Genomic DNA, 17822 nt, shown 5'->3' with positions numbered 1-17822 from the left:
ATCATCTGGTGGTCATTTTGTCCATGCCACTAAGGTGCGACTAGCCTAACTAAACTCTGAAACATCACCAAGCATTTCCATTCCTACTGCAAAGAGCTGCTAGCTAATGTAGACACAAGTTTAATCATCTCACATGGTGTTTCAGGAGGGAACGGACAGACAGAACTTAGGCCTCCAGAGAACCAGAGTCAGCAAAATATAGTTGTCTTTGAAGAAGAACGGGGTCCTCAGTTCATGCAATTTATTTATTTATTGCTGTGGAGACCAGCTTCAGGGCAGGTAAGACTGCACTGGGCAAGGGATGTAGAGTGAAAAAGGCTGATGAAAAAACTCTTTTTAAGGCTTTTTTGAAGCCAACATCAGTGCTGTGCTTGTGCCGGGGGGCTAGCAGCTTGTGGGCGGGTTGCTGAGCAAGCAGGGGTGGAGCTGGCACATTTGTTTCTGCTTGCCTCCCCCACGCCCCCAGGTCCCCCTAAGCAATAGGTTTGGGGCACTGGAAATTGAAGGGGAGGTGAGTGGGGAGGCAAGAGAGGACCTGCTGAGGAAGGAGCCTAGGGTGAGGCGGTCGTCCCCATGCCTTGAGACTGCCTCTGCCAAGAAAGACAGAACAGTCATTCTGGTGGGTGATTCCCTTCTCAGGGGAACGGAGGGCCCCATATGCAGACCTGACCCGACCCGTAGGAAGGTGTGCTGCCTCCCTGGGCCTGCATCAGGAGCATCACCAAAACCTCCTGGGTCTGGTTCACTCCTCTGATTACTACCGGTTAGTGATAGTTCAGGCAGGCAGTGATGAAATTGCTTGGAGAAGCCTGTGAGCTATCAAAAGAGATTTCAGGGGTTTAAGGCGAATGGTTGAGGGAGTGGGAGCACAAGTGGTATCTTCCTCTCTCCCTTCTGGGGCAGTGAAGGATACGGAGCAATCTAGGAAAACGCAAGCCTTGAATAAGTGGCTCAGAGGCTGGTGCCACCACAGTAACTTTGGGTTCTTTGATCATGGGGTGGTTTACTTGGTGCCTGGCCTGATGGCTGCGGATGGGCCTCACCTGTCTCCAAGGGGAAAGCGGATCCTAGCCCAGGAGCTGGTAGGGCTCATTGATAGAGCTTTAAACTAGGTATGAAGGGGGATAGGGATAAAATGACGCTCGCTATGGTGGAGCGAGTAGTTCAGAAATTTCAACTAGATTTGATGGGTGAAGAGGGTGGAGGTCAGTGGGACAGAGAAGGGCTTGGGGATGTTGTTGTTGTAGGAGATTGCAGGGAAAAACCTCCGACCCGTCCTGTAGGATCTGCTGGGAACTCCTTGGAGGAGGTAATGTTGCTGACCACCCGTCCAAAAACTTCTCATGTCCCTCTAGGAAGCAGTGGGGGAAAATTTCAGATTTCTTCTGGAAGTTTGAGGGAGGGCCCCTCTAGAAAGGTAGTGTGCCAGAAAGCCTAGCTGAAGTGTCTTTACACTAATGCACGCAGCATGGGAAATAAGCAGGAGGAATTGGAAACCGTGATGTGCTTGGAAAATTATGATCTGGTTGCTACCACGGAAACATGGTGGGACGAATCCCACGATTGGAACACTCTGATTTGAGGGCTACAGGCTCTTCAGAAGGGATAGACAGGGCAGGAAGGGAGGGGGAGTTGCCCTCTTTGTTAGGAAGTGGGTAGATTGTGAAGAGCTGTGCCTGAGTAACAGCCATGACCAGGTTGAGAGCTTGTGGGTTAAAATCAGGGATCAGTCCAGTAAAGGAGATCTAGTGGCTGGGGTCTGTTACAGGCCACCTGATCAGGGGGAGCCCATTGATGAGGCCTTCTTGCTCCAGCTGCAGGAATTGTCGTGTTCACGGGCTCTTGTCCTGATGGGGGATTTCCACCACCCGGATATCTGCTGGGATAGTGGCACAGTGGGTGGCAGACAATCCAGGAAGTTCCTGGAGTCTATTGAGGATAATTTCCTGGTCCAGGTATTAGACGGACTGACCCAAGGTGAAGCCCTACTGGACCTGGTGCTCACCAATGCAGAGGAGAGCATTAGAGGGGTTAAGACTGGAGGCAGCCTGGGCTGTAGTGATCATGCCCTGCTGGAGTTTGCGATCTGGACGAATGCATGCCTGGCAAAGAACAGAGTCAGGACCCTGAACTTCAGGAGAGTGAACTGCTGGGTGGGATCCCCTGGGAAATTGTCCTTCAAGGCAAAGAAACGGAACAGAGCTGGCTGCTGTTTAAGGACGCCCTCCTGAGAGCGCAAGAGCTCTCCATCCACCAGCAAAAGAAATCAAGCTGAGGAGGTGGGTGACCAGCATGGCTAAGCAAGGACCTACAGCTTAAACTGAGCAAAAAGAGAGAAACGTACGTGAAGTGGAAACAGGGTTGTGTAGCCTGGGAGGAATACAGGGCTGTTGTCTGCATGTGTAAAGATCAGGAAAGCTAAGGCACTTAGATAGAGCTGAACATGGCTAGGGATATGAAAAATAACAAGAAGGGATTCTAGAGGTACATAGGCAGGAGGAGACAGGTCAAGGAGAGTGTTCCCCTTCTGATAAATGAAGATGGAGAAGTGGCTTCCTCAGACATGGAAAAAGCTGAGGTGCTCAACAAGTATTTTGCCTTGGTCTTCACTGGTGGCCAGGCTCCTCATGTCTGCCAGGACCTGAACCTCGAGGTGTGGGTGAGAGGAGCGGATTCCATCCCGCTGTAACAGTGGAACAAGTTCGAGACCTCCTCATGAAACTGAATGTATATAAGTCCATGGGGCCAGATGACATCCATCCTAGGGTTCTGAGAGAGATGGCTGATGTGGTTGCCGAGCTGCTCTCCATCACATTTGAAAAATCATGGCTGTCCAGTGAAGTCCCCAGTGACTGGAGAAAGGGAAACATTACTCCCATTTTTAAGAAAGGGAGAAAGGATGACCCAGGGAACTACAGGCTGGTGAGCCTCACCTCTGTGCCTGAGAAGATCACGGAGCAGATCCTCCTAGAGGTCATGTCAAGGCACATACGAGACAAAGAGGTGATCCGAGACAGCCAGCATGGCTTCACCAAGGGCAGATCTAGCCTGACCAATCTGGTGGCTTTCTATGATGGAGTGATGGCATAAGTGGATGGGAGAAGGGCGACAGATTTCATCTACCTGGACTTCTCCAAAGCCTTTGACATGGTCCCTCACCACATCCTTCTCTCTAAATTGGAGAGGTATGGATTTGAAGGATGGACTGTTCGGTGGATTAAGAACTGGTTGGCTGGCCACAGCCGAAGGGTTGTGATCAATGGTTCTATGTCAGGATGGAGGCCGGTCACGAGTGATGTCCCCCAACGCTCAGTCTTGGGACTGATGCTCTTCAACATCTTCATCAATGACATAGATGATGGAATTGAGTGCACCCTCAGAAAGTTTGCAGATGACACCAAGCTGAGCGGTGCAGGCAATACATGGGAGGGAAGGGAATCCATCCAGAAGGACCTGGACGTGCTGGAGAAGTGGGCCCATGTGAACCTAATGAGGTTCAACAAGGCCAAATGCAAGGTGCTGCACTTGGGCCAGGGCAATCCCAGGTATTTATACAGACTGGGGGAAGGACTCCTTGGGAGCAGCCCTGCAGACAAGGACTTGGGGGTCCTGGTGGACGAGAAGCTGGACATGAGGCAGCAGTGTGCGCTGGCAGCCCCAAAGGCCAATTATGTTCTGGGCTGCATTAAAAGAGGAGCAGCCAGCAGGGAGAGAGAGGTGACTGTCCCCCTCTACTCGGCTCTTGTGAGTCCCCATCTGGAGTACTGCATCCAGGCCTGGGGCCCCCAGCACAAGAAAGAGATGGAGCTGTTGGAACGAGTTCAGAGGAGGCCACCAAGATGATCAGAGGGCTGGAGCACCTCTCCTATGAGGAAAGGTTGAGGGAACTGGGCTTGTCTAGCCTGGAGAACGGAAGGCTCCGGGGAGACCTCATTGTGGCCTTGTACTTGAAGGGATTGTATAAACAGGAGGGGGAATGATTGTTTACGAGAGTGGACAGTGATAGGACAAGGGAGAATGGTTTTAAAATAAGACAGGGAAGATTTAGGTTAGATATTAGGAAGAACTTTTTCACTGCGAGGGTGGTGACGCACTGGAACAGGTTCCCCAGGGAAGTTGTGGATGCCCCATCCCTGGAGGCATTCAAGGCCAGGCTGGACGTGGCTCTGGGCAGCCTGGTCTAGTGGTTGGCAACCCTGCACTCAGCAGGGGGATTGAAACTCGATGATCTTTGAGGTCTTTTTCAACCCAAGCCATTCTATGATTCTATGATTTGTATGGTAATCATATTATGACAAAACTATCTGTACTGGTGCTCTGGTTAACATAAAAAAACAGGGTTATGTGGGAATGTAAGAGATGCAAGATGTTCAATAACACACTGTGAGGAAAAAGGAATGAAAAACCAGACTTACTGACACAAAGAGATTTTCTCTGTATACAAGCTAAATACACTAAAGGGAAATGTTGCCATATTAGCTACAATGAATCTTCTCTCCACTGGTGCAAAAAAAAACCCTGTAGTAATTGTGAGGATACCTGAGGATCCCTGGGGGAATTAACAACTGGTACATCCAGGTTTGTGCTGGAACCATTTCATCTCTTAAACAAGCTGAGTGCAGTCTTAAGGGTTTTCGTCAAGCCAATTCAGACAGCAGAGCCAGTCAGCTAGGCTATGATGAGTTAGAGCAGTTTTGCCTCAGTGTTTCCCACTAGTCAATCAATAACTTTTCATGATTAATCAGCAAATAGGCTACACAAAACACGAGAACATTGTTGCTGCAGGATTTATGGACTAAAAGTCTGTAAAAAAATTTAGCCTGTAAAGCTTGTATGCTCAAAGCCAATAATACCTACAGATGTGCCCCTGGCCTAGCGTGGTCCACCCATGGCTCCTCAGCAGTGTCCCTCATTTGGCCTCAGTTGCCCACAGGCTGCAGTCCCCTCACAGGCATCCTTCCTCCAGCATCAAGTACCTCCTCCCAAGTGCGCATCTCCAGCTTTGTTCCTGAAATCTTCTGTGTGTCTCCTCCAATTCATTTCCTCCATTTTCTCCTGCCCTTTGTGGCTGCCACTCTTTCTTAAATAGGTTTCAGCAGTGGTGCCACATACACACACTATGAATGGCTGTAATCTTGTGTGAAGAGCTGTTTTCACTCATTTCTGAGCTGTATGGATACAGCTGCTAGGACAGAGGGCAGTTCTTGGCCAGCCAGCAGTCCCACTACCTAAACCCTGGCTGTTCTGACCACTACAGTCTCAAAGTTTCCACTGCCAGCTCCCTACAGCACACAGCTTCCAGCTTTCCTTCTGCCAGGCCTGGCACAAAGGAATCCTGTGTTGCTCCTTCGGCTCATGATGCAAATATGCTCTCCCCACCAATTTCTTCATCACTATGAGTCAAGCTGCTCTGGGTAGGAAGAGAACCTTAACAGCCATTTAAGAGTGCAAGCCCTCTTCTCTTCTGTGCCACCTGGTGTATCCATCTCACTGAGAAGTTCAGGTCATGTCTCTTCCTCCCCGGTACCGCAAGGAGCTCTTGGGATAGGTGAGAAGAAAGCAGCCAGCTGTGGAGCATGGGTGGTGGAAGCAGAAGCCCCACTCCACCTGGCTACTTAGTACTCATGGACATGTCAGGACGACCAGCCTGATCACGTTGGGGTGGTTCTAAGTCCCAGAAAGTGTGGGCACAGAGTGGATGAAGGAGACAGGGGCCAGTTAAGAGCGATGTGACCTCACCACAGTCCCATTATGTAGGGCCTCATATTTGACAAAAAGAGCTGCCTAACCCTAATCCTCCTTTTCAGATGGGACTGGGCCATGGTGAGCAGAGGCTGTGGTCAGTCTGTACAGGTTTCTCTCCACAGCGCTCTCCTCACGCTTTTCCCGCCCTCGTGTGAGCCCTGTCAGCACGCTGCAGCCCTTCAGGTAATACGCACCTGCTGGAACACCTCCTCCCTTCTTTCTTCATTGATCATTGTGCCTACAGGCCTGTTTCTTTTTTTCCCCTTTTCTCAATCCTGTGCTTATGTGGCATTTTTGCCTTTTCTTCGGTACTCCTTCCCAGAGGTAGCACACGCTTGGCTGTGGTGGTTGCGCGTGCCCTGCTGCGTGGCCGCGGGTGTTGGCTGGAGTGGTTGGCGGCCATGACAGCTCTCCCATGGTATCTCACACAAGCCTTTAAAAACCTCTTCTTGACATCTTGGCCACTATAATCAGAATCACAGAATCCTAGAATGGTCTGAGTTGAAAAGGACATCAAAGACCATCGAGTTTCAACCCCCCTGCTGAGTGCAGGGTCGCCAACCACTAGACCAGGCTGCCCAGAGCCACATCCAGTCTGGCCTTGAATGCCTCCAGGGACGGGGCATCCACAACCTCCCTGGGCAACCTGTTCCAGTGCGTCACCACCCTCTGTGTGAAAAACTTCCTCCTGATATCTAACCTAAATCTCCCCTGTCTTATTTTAAAACCATTCCCCCTTGTCCTATCGCTATCCACCCTCATAAACAATCGTTCCCCCTCCTGTTTGTACACTCCCTTCAAGTATTGGAAGGCCACAGTGAGGTCTCCCCGGAGCCTTCTCTTCTCCAGGCTAAACAAGCCCAGTTCCCTCAACCTTTCTTCATAGGAGAGGTGCTCCAGCCCTCTCATCATCTTAGTTGCCCTCCTCCAGACCTGCTCAAAGAGCTCCACCTCCTTCTTGTACTGGGGGCAGCAATGTGTTTCCAATTGGTTGCAACTCTCTTTTTTGGGGGAGGATTTAGTGGTGGAGGAAATTTGCACTGGGGAAAGCTCAGTGAAATTATTAGTTCAATTTGCCTGCAGAATAAAGCTTGTGCAATGTAATTGTGTTTGCCTGGCCCCTGAGATACTTGAATAATACTCCTATATTTTGAAAGATGAAACGGAAATCTGGAATTACGTCAGGCGTGAAGTTTACGTTGCAGCTCTCAGTGAGGCACAGAAAGAAGTTGCACTGGTTTTAACAGAGATAGAGTCTTTTTTTTTTTCATAGCTGCTTGTAAGGTGCTGTGTTTTAGATTTGTGACCAAAACAGTGCTGACAACACGATGATGCTTCATTTGTTGCTAAGCAGTGCTTGCTCACAGTCATAGACTTCTCTGTTTATCGTGCTCCCACACCAGTAAGGAGGCTGGTAGAGCACCAGAAGCTGGGAAGGAACACAGTTGGCCCCACAGATAACTAAAGGGATGTCCCATACCATATGAGGTTGTGCTAAGCAATAAAAGCCTGGGGGCAAAGGACGAAGTGGGATGTTCAGAGTGATGCCATTACATGTAATGAGCCCCAGTTTCCTGGAAGTGGCTGGCCACCTGCCCATTGATGGGAAACAGTGAATGAACTCCTTGTTTTACTTTGCTTGCACACATGGCTTTTGCTTTACCTACTAACCTGTTTTTATCTCATCTGTGACTTTTCCCACTTTTGCCTTACAGATTCTCTCCCTCGTCCTACTGTGAACAGAGTGAGTGAGTGCCTGTGTGGTGCTGAGCTGCCAGCCACAGCTAAACCACAACAGGAAGATTCTAAGTAGATGCCTGCGTATGCTGTCACTGAAATAGCCCTGACCATCTTGCATAGGTCATGGGTTCCCAGTGGAAAGAGCTGAGCAAGTGACAGCATTTAGAGAAGATCTTGTAATAAAGAAGATGAGCGTCATCCATCAGCAATAGGGAATGCTATACAAAGAACAAATATGTTGCAAAGCAAACAACTTGATATTGGATAATGGCCAGGAAGCTTATAAGAAATTAAACTTATCTGGATGTCTGTAACTTCATCTACTTTTCTTCTCTTTCTCTCCCAAAATTCCTTTCTTCCAATTTCTTTCTTCCTTTTTCTCCCTTTCTCCTTTTCTCTCTTTCTCTCTTGTTCTTTCTCCATTTCTTTCTCCCTTTCTTTCTCCCTTTCTCCCTTCCTCTCTTTCTTTCCTTCCCTCTTTCTCACTCCCTTTCTCTCTCTCTTTCTTTCTTTCTCCCTTTGTCGCTTTCTATCACCAGTGTGAGATTTTCCACCAGCATCAATCTTTTAAAATGTCACCAACTGTTTGAATTTATGTACATATCCTCTTAGCCTAACACACTCAGTATAAACTATTCTGAGTAGATTTCAGGCTGATAGTTAATATCTGCCATGAAAAACAAGTATCATAATTAATTCATAAAGCCCAACAAAAGTTCAGACATATGTATCGAGGTATTAGCAAAAGCAAAGAGGCCAAACTGAAGAAAATGAGATATTAAGCATAAGGTCATTTAATTTTTTTTTGTTGTTGTTATAGAGTTATTAATTCCTGTTTCCTGCATTATATAAGGTATAGAAAAATCAGAGGAATACTGGAAAATGTGTAGGAGAATGAAACAGGTTAAAGTTGTTTGTTTCTTACTGTGATAGGAATACCTTGGAGAGTTTGATTTATTTTTTCCCCCTGAGGGATTTCTGTTTTATTTTTCATCATAAGGAAAACAGTCTGTAAAGAAAATAAATTTATGTGTAGCAGCATTTAAACCACCTAGCTAAGGTTTGCTGCTAGAATGTTACATCAAATTTTGGTTTTAACAGTGTTTGGAGTGAAATAAGATAACATAGTAAATAAATAATAAATTCACTTGCCCTTAGACTGGTTTGTGAAATGATCAGAGAATGGATGGATGCAGCTAACTGTAGTTAAAAAGGCATTCTGAACTATTTGCCAAAGCAGAACAGGAGAGTTTATGAGACTTGAGAGCTTTGTATGTTCTTTAGGGTTTAATTGTGTTGTAGGGAAGAGTAATGGTAGCCAGCAAGGAGTGTAGCATGCTGACAATTGGCATCTGGAGGTAACAGGAGGAGCCTCAATTGTCTCCACTGGTGAAACAAACAATACTGAAGGATAGCAAGCTGAACTGTGAGGCTGTGATGTCAGTGTAGCTATTAGGCAACATATTTATTTGCTGACTTTTGCCTGTTGGAGATGACAAACAAAACCCAAAACATTTTGTCTAAATGGTATGTAGTACAAAATACCACTTCACTGCTTCTTTGCTCTAGAAAAATCTTAATTTTCACAAAATGCAGGAGTCATTACAGTTTTGTCATTTACTTATCCTTGAAGAAAAAAAAAGCTTATGCTTTTGCTCTCTGAAAATATGACAAATGGAAGGAATGGAAATGCATGAGGACTCTTGTCCTGGTTGACTTATAGTTTCTCCACTTCCACTCTTTTTGACAAGTACTGTTTCAAAGATAGTTACCTGGCACTGTCTTCAACCTGCTTCTCTGGGGAGTGCTATTTTGATTATTTGTCTTCTGTTTCAGTCGCTGTGGGGCTGACATCATACTCTCACAACCAGAGGAATTGTACAGCAAGAAACCTGTGCTGTGCCAGCCTTCTTCTCTGGTAAGTACAATACAAAATTTGGAGTAACCTGATTTCTCTCTCTCTGCTGTGATCTGAACATATCCCCTTCAGAACTCTAGATTTGTGGAAGGTGATTCCAGCAAATCTCTTCCGCCTACTGCATGACAATTAGCAGATTGTCTCTTAGAATTCAGCTACAGGATCCCTCACTTCAAGTTATGGCAGAAAGGCTCTTGGCTTGGAAGGGAAAACTAATGAGGATTTGTTTTATTTTACTGGGAGAGGGTGAGATGTGCTGCTCCAGACTCCCGTCACAGGATGGACCATTACTCTGTCACCACACTTACGAGTTTTCCAGGAAACCTCCTGAGCTAGAGGAGATGAGGCCTATTTCCTTATCTGGTCTGTGATTTCTTGCTCAACCAAAGGCCATCTTCTGAACATAGATACACATATGGGGCTATAAGAGAAGGCAGGCACTAGTTACTCAGTGGCGTTTCCACACCTTGACAGATCAGCCCATAGTTAATTCTAAGGAATATGAATGTATTCACATTCTTAATTAAGCTGTTATTGGATTTTCTACAGAGGTTTCAAGATGCATATGTGAATGTACAACAACATCTATGCAGAACTGCATTACGAGGAAGATATGACCATTGAAATGTCACAGTCTAATCCATGTGGGTATAGTGTTGAACCACATAGAACATATGCAGCCTGAAAACAATGTGCAGTCACTCTGGCAAGCTGTGCAGGGGTGCAAGCTTTAGGCTGTTGAGATCAAGTAGCCTGGAGTATCTGAATGACAGTCACCACATTTCACTAGCTGAAAAATTTGGACAGTGCAAGGATCATAAATAGGAATACCGAATTCTTGAGAGAGTAATACAGGAAAATATTTCTCTTATGAAAATCCTAAACAGGCACAGTTCCTTCCAAATCCCAGCATCTTCTGAAACTGTTCTCTGAATAAAAACATCTGTCACTTGGATAAGACCAAGTCTCTTTTAATATAATGCAGACTCTGATTTTCTTCCTCCCCTAATCTGCTTTTAAAAGCTTTGCTTTCAGCTGTGCCAAGGGTCTATGCTGAAATTGCCATGTCTCAGCCATATGCTTTAGTCACAGCAGTACTTTGAGATATGGATGGTCACTTCCAGGAAGATTTAGCTCTATTCAAAAGATGTACAAGAGCAGAGATTCTGGGGGAGGAAGAGTGCAACTGATGGCTGTCCTCTAAAGACATATAAATACAAAATACTAATGGAAATCACTAGTGTTCAGTGCACTGCCCTTGGATTATACTACAGCTAGACACAGTAGACCAAAAGCTTACTCGCGTTAGGTGGATAAACACTGTTTCAGGTAAAACCATCCTTTCCTTTGGATAGGTAGGTTTTGTAGACATTAAAGAGGAGGTCTCATAGTTTCCCCTTTTCCTCATCCCCTTCAGGACATGATCTGGAAGAAAATCAGTCTACAAGTATATGAATCTTACACAGTTTCCTAGTCCCACTCTGCCTTATTTTTTAATATCTTTCCTGGAGGTTAAAATGTAAAACTTTCCATTTACAATATATACAGTAACAGAAATGTACTACATTTTCTATGCAGGATATTTTCACTGAGGAGGTGCAAGAGTATTTGAAAGATGTTGTTTGGAAAAAGACACTGGCCTGTTCCTTTTTTTGTCAAGATTTTAAATATGCTTCTGATATTGGATGTTTGGCTCCAGATAAGTGCTATAACTGCTTCCAAAGAGGTCGAATATTTATGACACAAAAGGACACTGTGAATTCTGTGTGCTAACACTGGTATGTGCTGATGGCTATACTTCTCCTGACCCCAGCACACTGTAATTAAACAGGCAAAGCTGACATTCATACATACTGATGAAGTGTTGGATGCATGATTGGACATAAGAGGAGATGTAGGAAGCAAGTCTGTACCAAGATTCCAACCTGAGTGCATTTGGAAAGCAGTATCAACTTCCCGTGAACATTCTTTCTTATCTGTGGATCTCTAGCAAAAGATAACAAAACAAACAGGGAAGCAGGTTCCCCCAGGTGGCAAACGAGAATTCCCCATTAATAGCTTTACTTGTCTCGTCCTAAAAAGATGCCTGAGTCTCAGGGCTAAAACTTGTTCCAGAGCATCCTGTTGTGAAGTGGGTCATTCTTCACATCACTGAAGAGGAGAAAGGGAAAGCCTCTCTGAAACTGTCTAAGGGCTGGTGTTCTGCTTACCAAAAAAAATCCCCTCCTGCTACTACAGTGTCACTTCCTTCCCATTGCTAACCTTGCTTTGGCTGCAGAGAGGAACTGAAGGCCTAGACACTTCTCTTGCTTCCCTCAGTGATGTACTGACCCTCTGGCAGTGGTGAGATAGAGATCTTCTCTGGGACAGAGCGTGGGCAACAATTCTAATGTGCAGGGTAACCCGGCAGAGATCATGCACTACTTTTCAGAGGCGGTGGGAGTGACTGGGTAACACCTGAGAAAGGCTTTCAAGAACACCAAAAAGAAGCTGATGCTGGTTGGCATTAATGTTAAAGGCACTGGAGTTGCATATGTTGTATTAAATTTTAAGTAAGAGTCTTCACAAACTGAGTAAAAAGAAGTAGTTATCATCTATCCTGAACAGCTGCCACCACCATTTCTTTGTGAGAGAGAGGAGTTGGTTGGTGTTTGTAAAAACATTCACAGGACCCATAGTCCTCATGGCTGTGATAGCAGCGTGAGGCACTTTTTTCTATTACATCTAAAAGTTACGCATTCTATTTCTACGCAAAATCTCTTGCAAAGCTAAGGGCTGAGAATAAAGGGCAGGAGGTCTTCTTCTAGCACATTGGCTGTTAAGCTGAAAACCACTGTCCACTCTCTAACCGGCCGGCCGGCTCACTCTGGGAGCCCTACAGGAAGAACTGCTGCTAGGACAACAGTGTCATCTGCTGGTAAGCGAAGTGACAACTCATGCGTGCTGCTGTCTTCACTGAACACCGCAGATTGCTGACATGCTTCTTGTGAGAATAATGCCCTTCACGTTTACATTAAGGTGTCAACGCAGCGACGCGGTGTCAGTAGCAGAGTCGAAGATGATGAAATTTCTTTGAATTAACAGTTCTGTGTTATTCAAGCATACGAGATTTTGTGAGTTTTACTTAATGATGAAAAATAAAGTGGCTTCGGTGATACAGCCTTTGTTTCTTTGTATTAGTTATATTATTGTAATGCAATTTTAATATCAAGGCTGATACTGAGCCACATTTTGTTATGCATTTGATGTTGGTGAAGAGCACACAAAAGGCTACTGTGGGTATCACTTACCGCCCTCAATAACTTCACTTAGAGGCTGGTGAATCTCACACTTTTGTGTGTGTCTAACATGCATGTGTGTATTTCACAAAGGGGACATGAGTGACCTTGTGGAAGAAAACAAGAAAAACAGTGCTGCCCAGGAAACACCTGCAGAAGAATCTGTCTGTTCTGCTGAAGACTCAATGACACCACAACAACTGGTATGACTTCTCCAGTACCGTTTTATTGTCAAGATCCTTAGCATTTGCCTTCAATTTATTCAATAATTATAAAAGTAAAAAGCTAGAGCCAACAGGAAAATACCATTAATAACCACTGTAAAATAGTTGAGTTTGCAGTGCTAACTCAATTTTAGAGGGCTAAGCACTTCAGAGCTCTAATGAAATAGAGAGGAAATAAAGGAGTATTCTTAGAGGGAGGGCTATCTCCATAGCTTATTACATTTCCAGCTTGAAATTGCATTATTTATGATCACAGACAGTGATGATACTGAAGTATATTTTCTGCACCAAAAATTTACCCCTAACCCCCAAAGCAGAAACGTTTGAATAACGAAGGAGATTGCCCAATAGGTTTTTATGAGAATTCAACAGAAAATACACAGCATCAATGACATGCTCCTCTTTGTTTCTCAGAAGCTGTGTGTCTCTATTAAAGATGTTTAGTTTAGCTTCTTTATTTTTGTTCATGCTTTTCTCTTATACCTCACTTGCCTAGTGCTCCCTTCCTGCACTGATCCTCCAGATAATTCCCTTGACCCCAGACTGTTAAGACAAAGTGTCTATATGAACCTCAGGGAAAAGTGAATATAAGGGCTAATCCAGTCAATATGTGTATAATTATATACTTTAATATTATGGATAAACTGAAGAAAAAAATACATGATTTCTGCCACCAAGACAACTTCCAAACCACTGTACCAGGGTTAAGAATCTATACTCAGAGTCCTATTAGGTTCCACATTCAGTGGAGGGAGTAATCAATTAACAGCTACACAAGCAAATATTTTTAGAACCATGATCTTAGTTTTATGTTGAGTTTTGCCTTATCTTCCTACCTGTCTTAAGTTAGGAAAAATATTAATTTTAATGCCATTTGGAAGCCAGTGAGGGCATTTGGTAGCTAATAGCTTGCTCTAGTTACAAAAAATATAACCTTGCTCTTTTGTGTTTTTGTTTGTTTGTTTCTGTAGCAAAAAGTTCACAAGGAACTAAAACACTTAGTTTTTCAAAATCCAGGACCTCAGGTAGCTAACTTCAATCCTGAAACTAGAGAGCAGAGAAAAAAAGCACGCATGTCACAGATGAACCAAGACTATTTTAAGAAGCCCAAGTAAGATGTGTTAATTTAGTACATATTTTGCTTTTAAAAATGGTTAGCATGCTGTTTACTGAATATAAATGGAATGAATAAAAGCATTAGTAGTTTTCAGAGACATCTTATTACATATGAAATCTGCACAGGGAAAATTAGCTTTTTCTGTGTGACTTAAGAGAATTTTGACTTCTTCATTTTTAATAACAGTGCCTATTTCAATTAGCATCTAAAGCTGGTGTTTTGATTGAGCTGCAAGGGTGTTGAAGAGGAAATACTTGTTCCTGGACAGATGTTTTCCACATTTGCTGGGTTTAGTCTTTAAAAGTGTCAAAAAACTCTCCAAGAATCGCTATTTTTTTGCTCTTGCAGAATTCTGAAGAAGTATGACAGTCATGGCCAGCTGCTTGGGAGTAATATTGATTTGTGTGACTGCCTGGACAAGAACTGCCTGGGTTGTTTCTATCCTTGCCCCAAATGCAACTCAAATAAGTGCGGGCCAGAATGTCGCTGCAATAGGAAGTGGGTTTATGATACAGTGGAGACTGAAGATGGGAATGTGATCAGTGCTTTCCCATTTTCTACTGATCTCTGATTTTGTTCTGATAGCTTTGTACCGAGCAGAGTTCTTCTTTCTTCATGTTTTATTGTAGTGAATCTTTGTTTTATCAATTGTGAAACGTCTGTTGATGTTTCTTGTTCTTTACTGATGCCTACTCAGCACACTTTAACCTTTCATATTAAGTAAAACTATACTGTGGCACTCAGCTCTGACCCAGGCACATTTTGCAGTGGTGATGTCAGTGCACAGGAGGTTTCCTGAACCAGGGTAGACCCACGTGAGTGCAAAGACTCAACAGGTGCCAGAAGGTCTCAGAGAGCAGCTGAGGAGCCAGAGGCAGTTCATAACACACATGTACAGAGGCTGCCCCAGGGAGCACTGCCACAAGGATGAGCAGTCAGGGCCTGGCGTGGCAGTAGGCAGGAGGGTGCACAGGGAGAATGATGTAATGGCCACCTCCAGCAGCACTTGTCACCCACTCAAAAGGCATTCTAGTCATAGCATCTGCCTGCAGAAAGCCACGGCCTCTGTGTCACTTGAGTCCTCTCTGGCCACAGGAACCAACACAGCTTCTCAGATGGAGCTCCCCAGGGAATATGGGATCATGAAGTCCTCACGCTGCAGGGTATGCCAGAGCTTTGTGTCTGTGTCAGATGGCAGCAGTGAGTGCACCCATGGAAGCTGTGCACAGGTAGAACTGCTCAGCCTGGGGACAGAGCTTTGTAAGGAGGTGGGTAGTATGAGGAGCATTAGAGATGGACTGGTGGAATCATGCTCTACCATCCCTGAGATAGGTGAGTCAGCTACCTGCAGTGCAGGAAACAAAGGATCCCTCACTTTTGCCACTTGGCAAAAGGAGGGGACTGAAGAGACAGAAGGAAATGGAAGCAGATTTCTGCTAAGGGCAAAGAACAAATCCCCTCCCTGCCTACCTCATCTGCCCAAGTGCCTGTAGAAGGGTTGATGTCATAGGTGACTTCCCTCTGTGGGGAACTGAGGGCCTGACCTGCCAGCCAAACCTCACTCATAAGGAAGTCCGCTGCCTCCCTGTGGCCCAGCCTAGCTAAGATATCATCTGTTAGTCTCTTGCCTAAAAATTGATTAAATTTATCCTCCTGTTTATTTCTCTTGCCTAGTTTTTTGCCTAAAATTTTTGTGAAAGTAAAGACGTTTTTCTCTCTACTGACTTCCCACGTGGCTGGGGGGCATGATATTATTGAGATACTTTTGATTCCGAAGACTCCACTGAGCATGTTCTGCTAGGTATAAACTTGAACACTCAAATAGAGATAGCTATGTGCAAAATCTTGGTTGGCTTCATTTCACTCTACCAGACTTTAAGCAGATCAGTTAGAAACTGAAGACAAGCACTACTCAACAATTTGCGTATAGTTTTAGATATAAGTAGTTTTCATGGCTCTGTGGAAAAAAAAAACAATGCAAAAACAACTCCCCTAAGAACAACAGCTCTCCTTACATACTGCATGGGATATTTACAGTTGTTTCCAAAACACTGTTCAGGGTAAAGAAAATGCTAATGAAATTATTGTTATATAGCTCAAACTGGCCACAAAAAAGCCAAGCCATTAAATGCTAAGACTCTTAGGATGTGACAGTGTGCTGAAATGAAAGAATGCCTAGGGCTTTATCAAATGAGTCAGGAGATGGGAGTTTCAAATAAGAAGGCAGACTAAAACTGTATCTGAAATCAAGTGACAAAATCACCACAACATACTGGGACAGCTGTATGTTCAGGCTGCGCAGCTCATCACCTAGACTACTAGTCCTAGGTGTACCTCTGATTCTGCACCAAGAAAATGGAAAAACAATGTTGACTTTTCTTTCACCCACTGTTTGCAAATCCCTCCTGTAACACAGAACAATAAAAACCAACATTTGTTCGTACAAATCCTTTCATTTAAGGACTCCATAAGTATTAACCTACAATTATATATGCATACTAACATCTCCAAAATGGACTCTAGGAATACAACAGATTTTAATCCCTTTAAGACAACAGGCAGGAAATGGAGATTGTTTTTCCCTAAAGTAAGGTCCCAAATATTGCAATGAAGCTCTACAAGATTCTTGTCCACCTGAAGACCTGACATTACATAACTGCAGTAAAGTGAGTGGTGATGACCTATAATGCTTTAAAGTGACAGACAGTCTGCCCTCAGAGAAGTCAGATCTGTGGATGCAGGAAGCCTAGATATTTCAGTCACAAATTCAGACCACCAGTCTCTTCCTCTTGCCTTAAAGTGAACTTCTGCATGTTGGCAAGGTGCCATTCAATCCTATTGAATCAGTTAGAGAAAAATGAGTCTGTACAGGAACTGAACTTATTCTAGTACATGCCAGCATTTGTTGAGATAGGAACTCCACAATTTGCCAGCCTCTGAACTATGCAAACACAGAAAGCAATTAAAAACAAAAAACAAAAACAAATCAGCTTTGAACTCTTCTCCAGATATTTTTATCCTTTTAATAACTCCCATAAGAGCACAAGAGAACTCTATGTGCATCACAAGGAGAGCAGCATACAGATTTGATTGACTTCAGTGGGAAAAGTGGAAGAGCTTGCTGAAGAAATACACTAATATTTCTTCAATAAATATTTATATCTGAGATAAATATTTATACCAAAATCATTACAGTTCCTACAGCTCTAGGTTTCTTAGTTACTAACAGTAATGTTCATTGTGTCATCTCCTTCGATACATTATTCATAATCTTAAAACACTTTAAAATAAAATACACATGCTTCAGTGGATTATTTTGTTTGGTCTCACTTGACTTGGGAAACGCATATTACACGTAAGCCTGAGCTAACAGCAACCCTCACAAATATTTGCTAGAATAAAATAGTTGGATTTAATTAACCTTAACTTACAACCTCAGCACAAATCGTGCTGCTCTGCTCACAAAGAAGAGAAACCGCTTCTGACAGGTTCTTGGTGACACCAGGCACAGTATTTGCAGGTAGGCCAACAGTTATACACAGAACTACAAGTGGAGCTCACCCAGCTGGTGAAGGGGCTCTCTGGCTGTATAACTCTCCTTCTCAGGAAGCAGCCTAGGCACAAGAGGTGCCCTCCCTTCAGCGGCTGGCCCTTACCTGAGCCCAGGGGCTCCACTCTTGCTCCACCCCTTCTGCTCCCTGGGGATCTCAGGTGCAAACAATTTGCCTGCGCTCCCTAGGCCAGCCACTGCACTTCACCAGGTGCTCGATCACCAGTTCAAGCCCTGACCTAACAGTTCC

The 17822-nt window shown here is 44.5% G+C and overlaps 1 protein-coding gene across 4 annotated transcripts; it reads left to right on the top strand.

The window, feature by feature from the left end:
* Positions 6 to 17745, top strand: ARL14EPL (ADP ribosylation factor like GTPase 14 effector protein like). Of its 4 annotated transcripts, none has more exons than XM_021380118.1 (7): positions 4834 to 5928; positions 7461 to 7489; positions 9322 to 9403; positions 10982 to 12320; positions 12775 to 12884; positions 13877 to 14016; positions 14371 to 17745. In XM_021380118.1, exons 5-7 carry the CDS (start codon positions 12780 to 12782, stop codon positions 14591 to 14593), a joined length of 468 nt encoding a protein of 155 aa, XP_021235793.1. In that variant the 5' UTR covers positions 4834 to 5928; positions 7461 to 7489; positions 9322 to 9403; positions 10982 to 12320; positions 12775 to 12779; the 3' UTR covers positions 14594 to 17745. The 4 variants fall into 4 exon arrangements, with proteins under 4 accessions (XP_021235795.1, XP_021235793.1, XP_021235792.1 ...); XM_021380117.1 differs by lacking the exon at positions 10982 to 12320 and having other exon boundaries at positions 4837 to 5548; positions 5808 to 5928; XM_021380120.1 differs by lacking the exons at positions 4834 to 5928; positions 10982 to 12320 and adding an exon at positions 6 to 279.

This window comes from Numida meleagris, chromosome Z (genome assembly GCF_002078875.1).
Source record: "Numida meleagris isolate 19003 breed g44 Domestic line chromosome Z, NumMel1.0, whole genome shotgun sequence".
Lineage (NCBI taxonomy): Eukaryota > Metazoa > Chordata > Aves > Galliformes > Numididae > Numida > Numida meleagris.
This window is presented reverse-complemented; position numbering and strand designations above follow the sequence as displayed.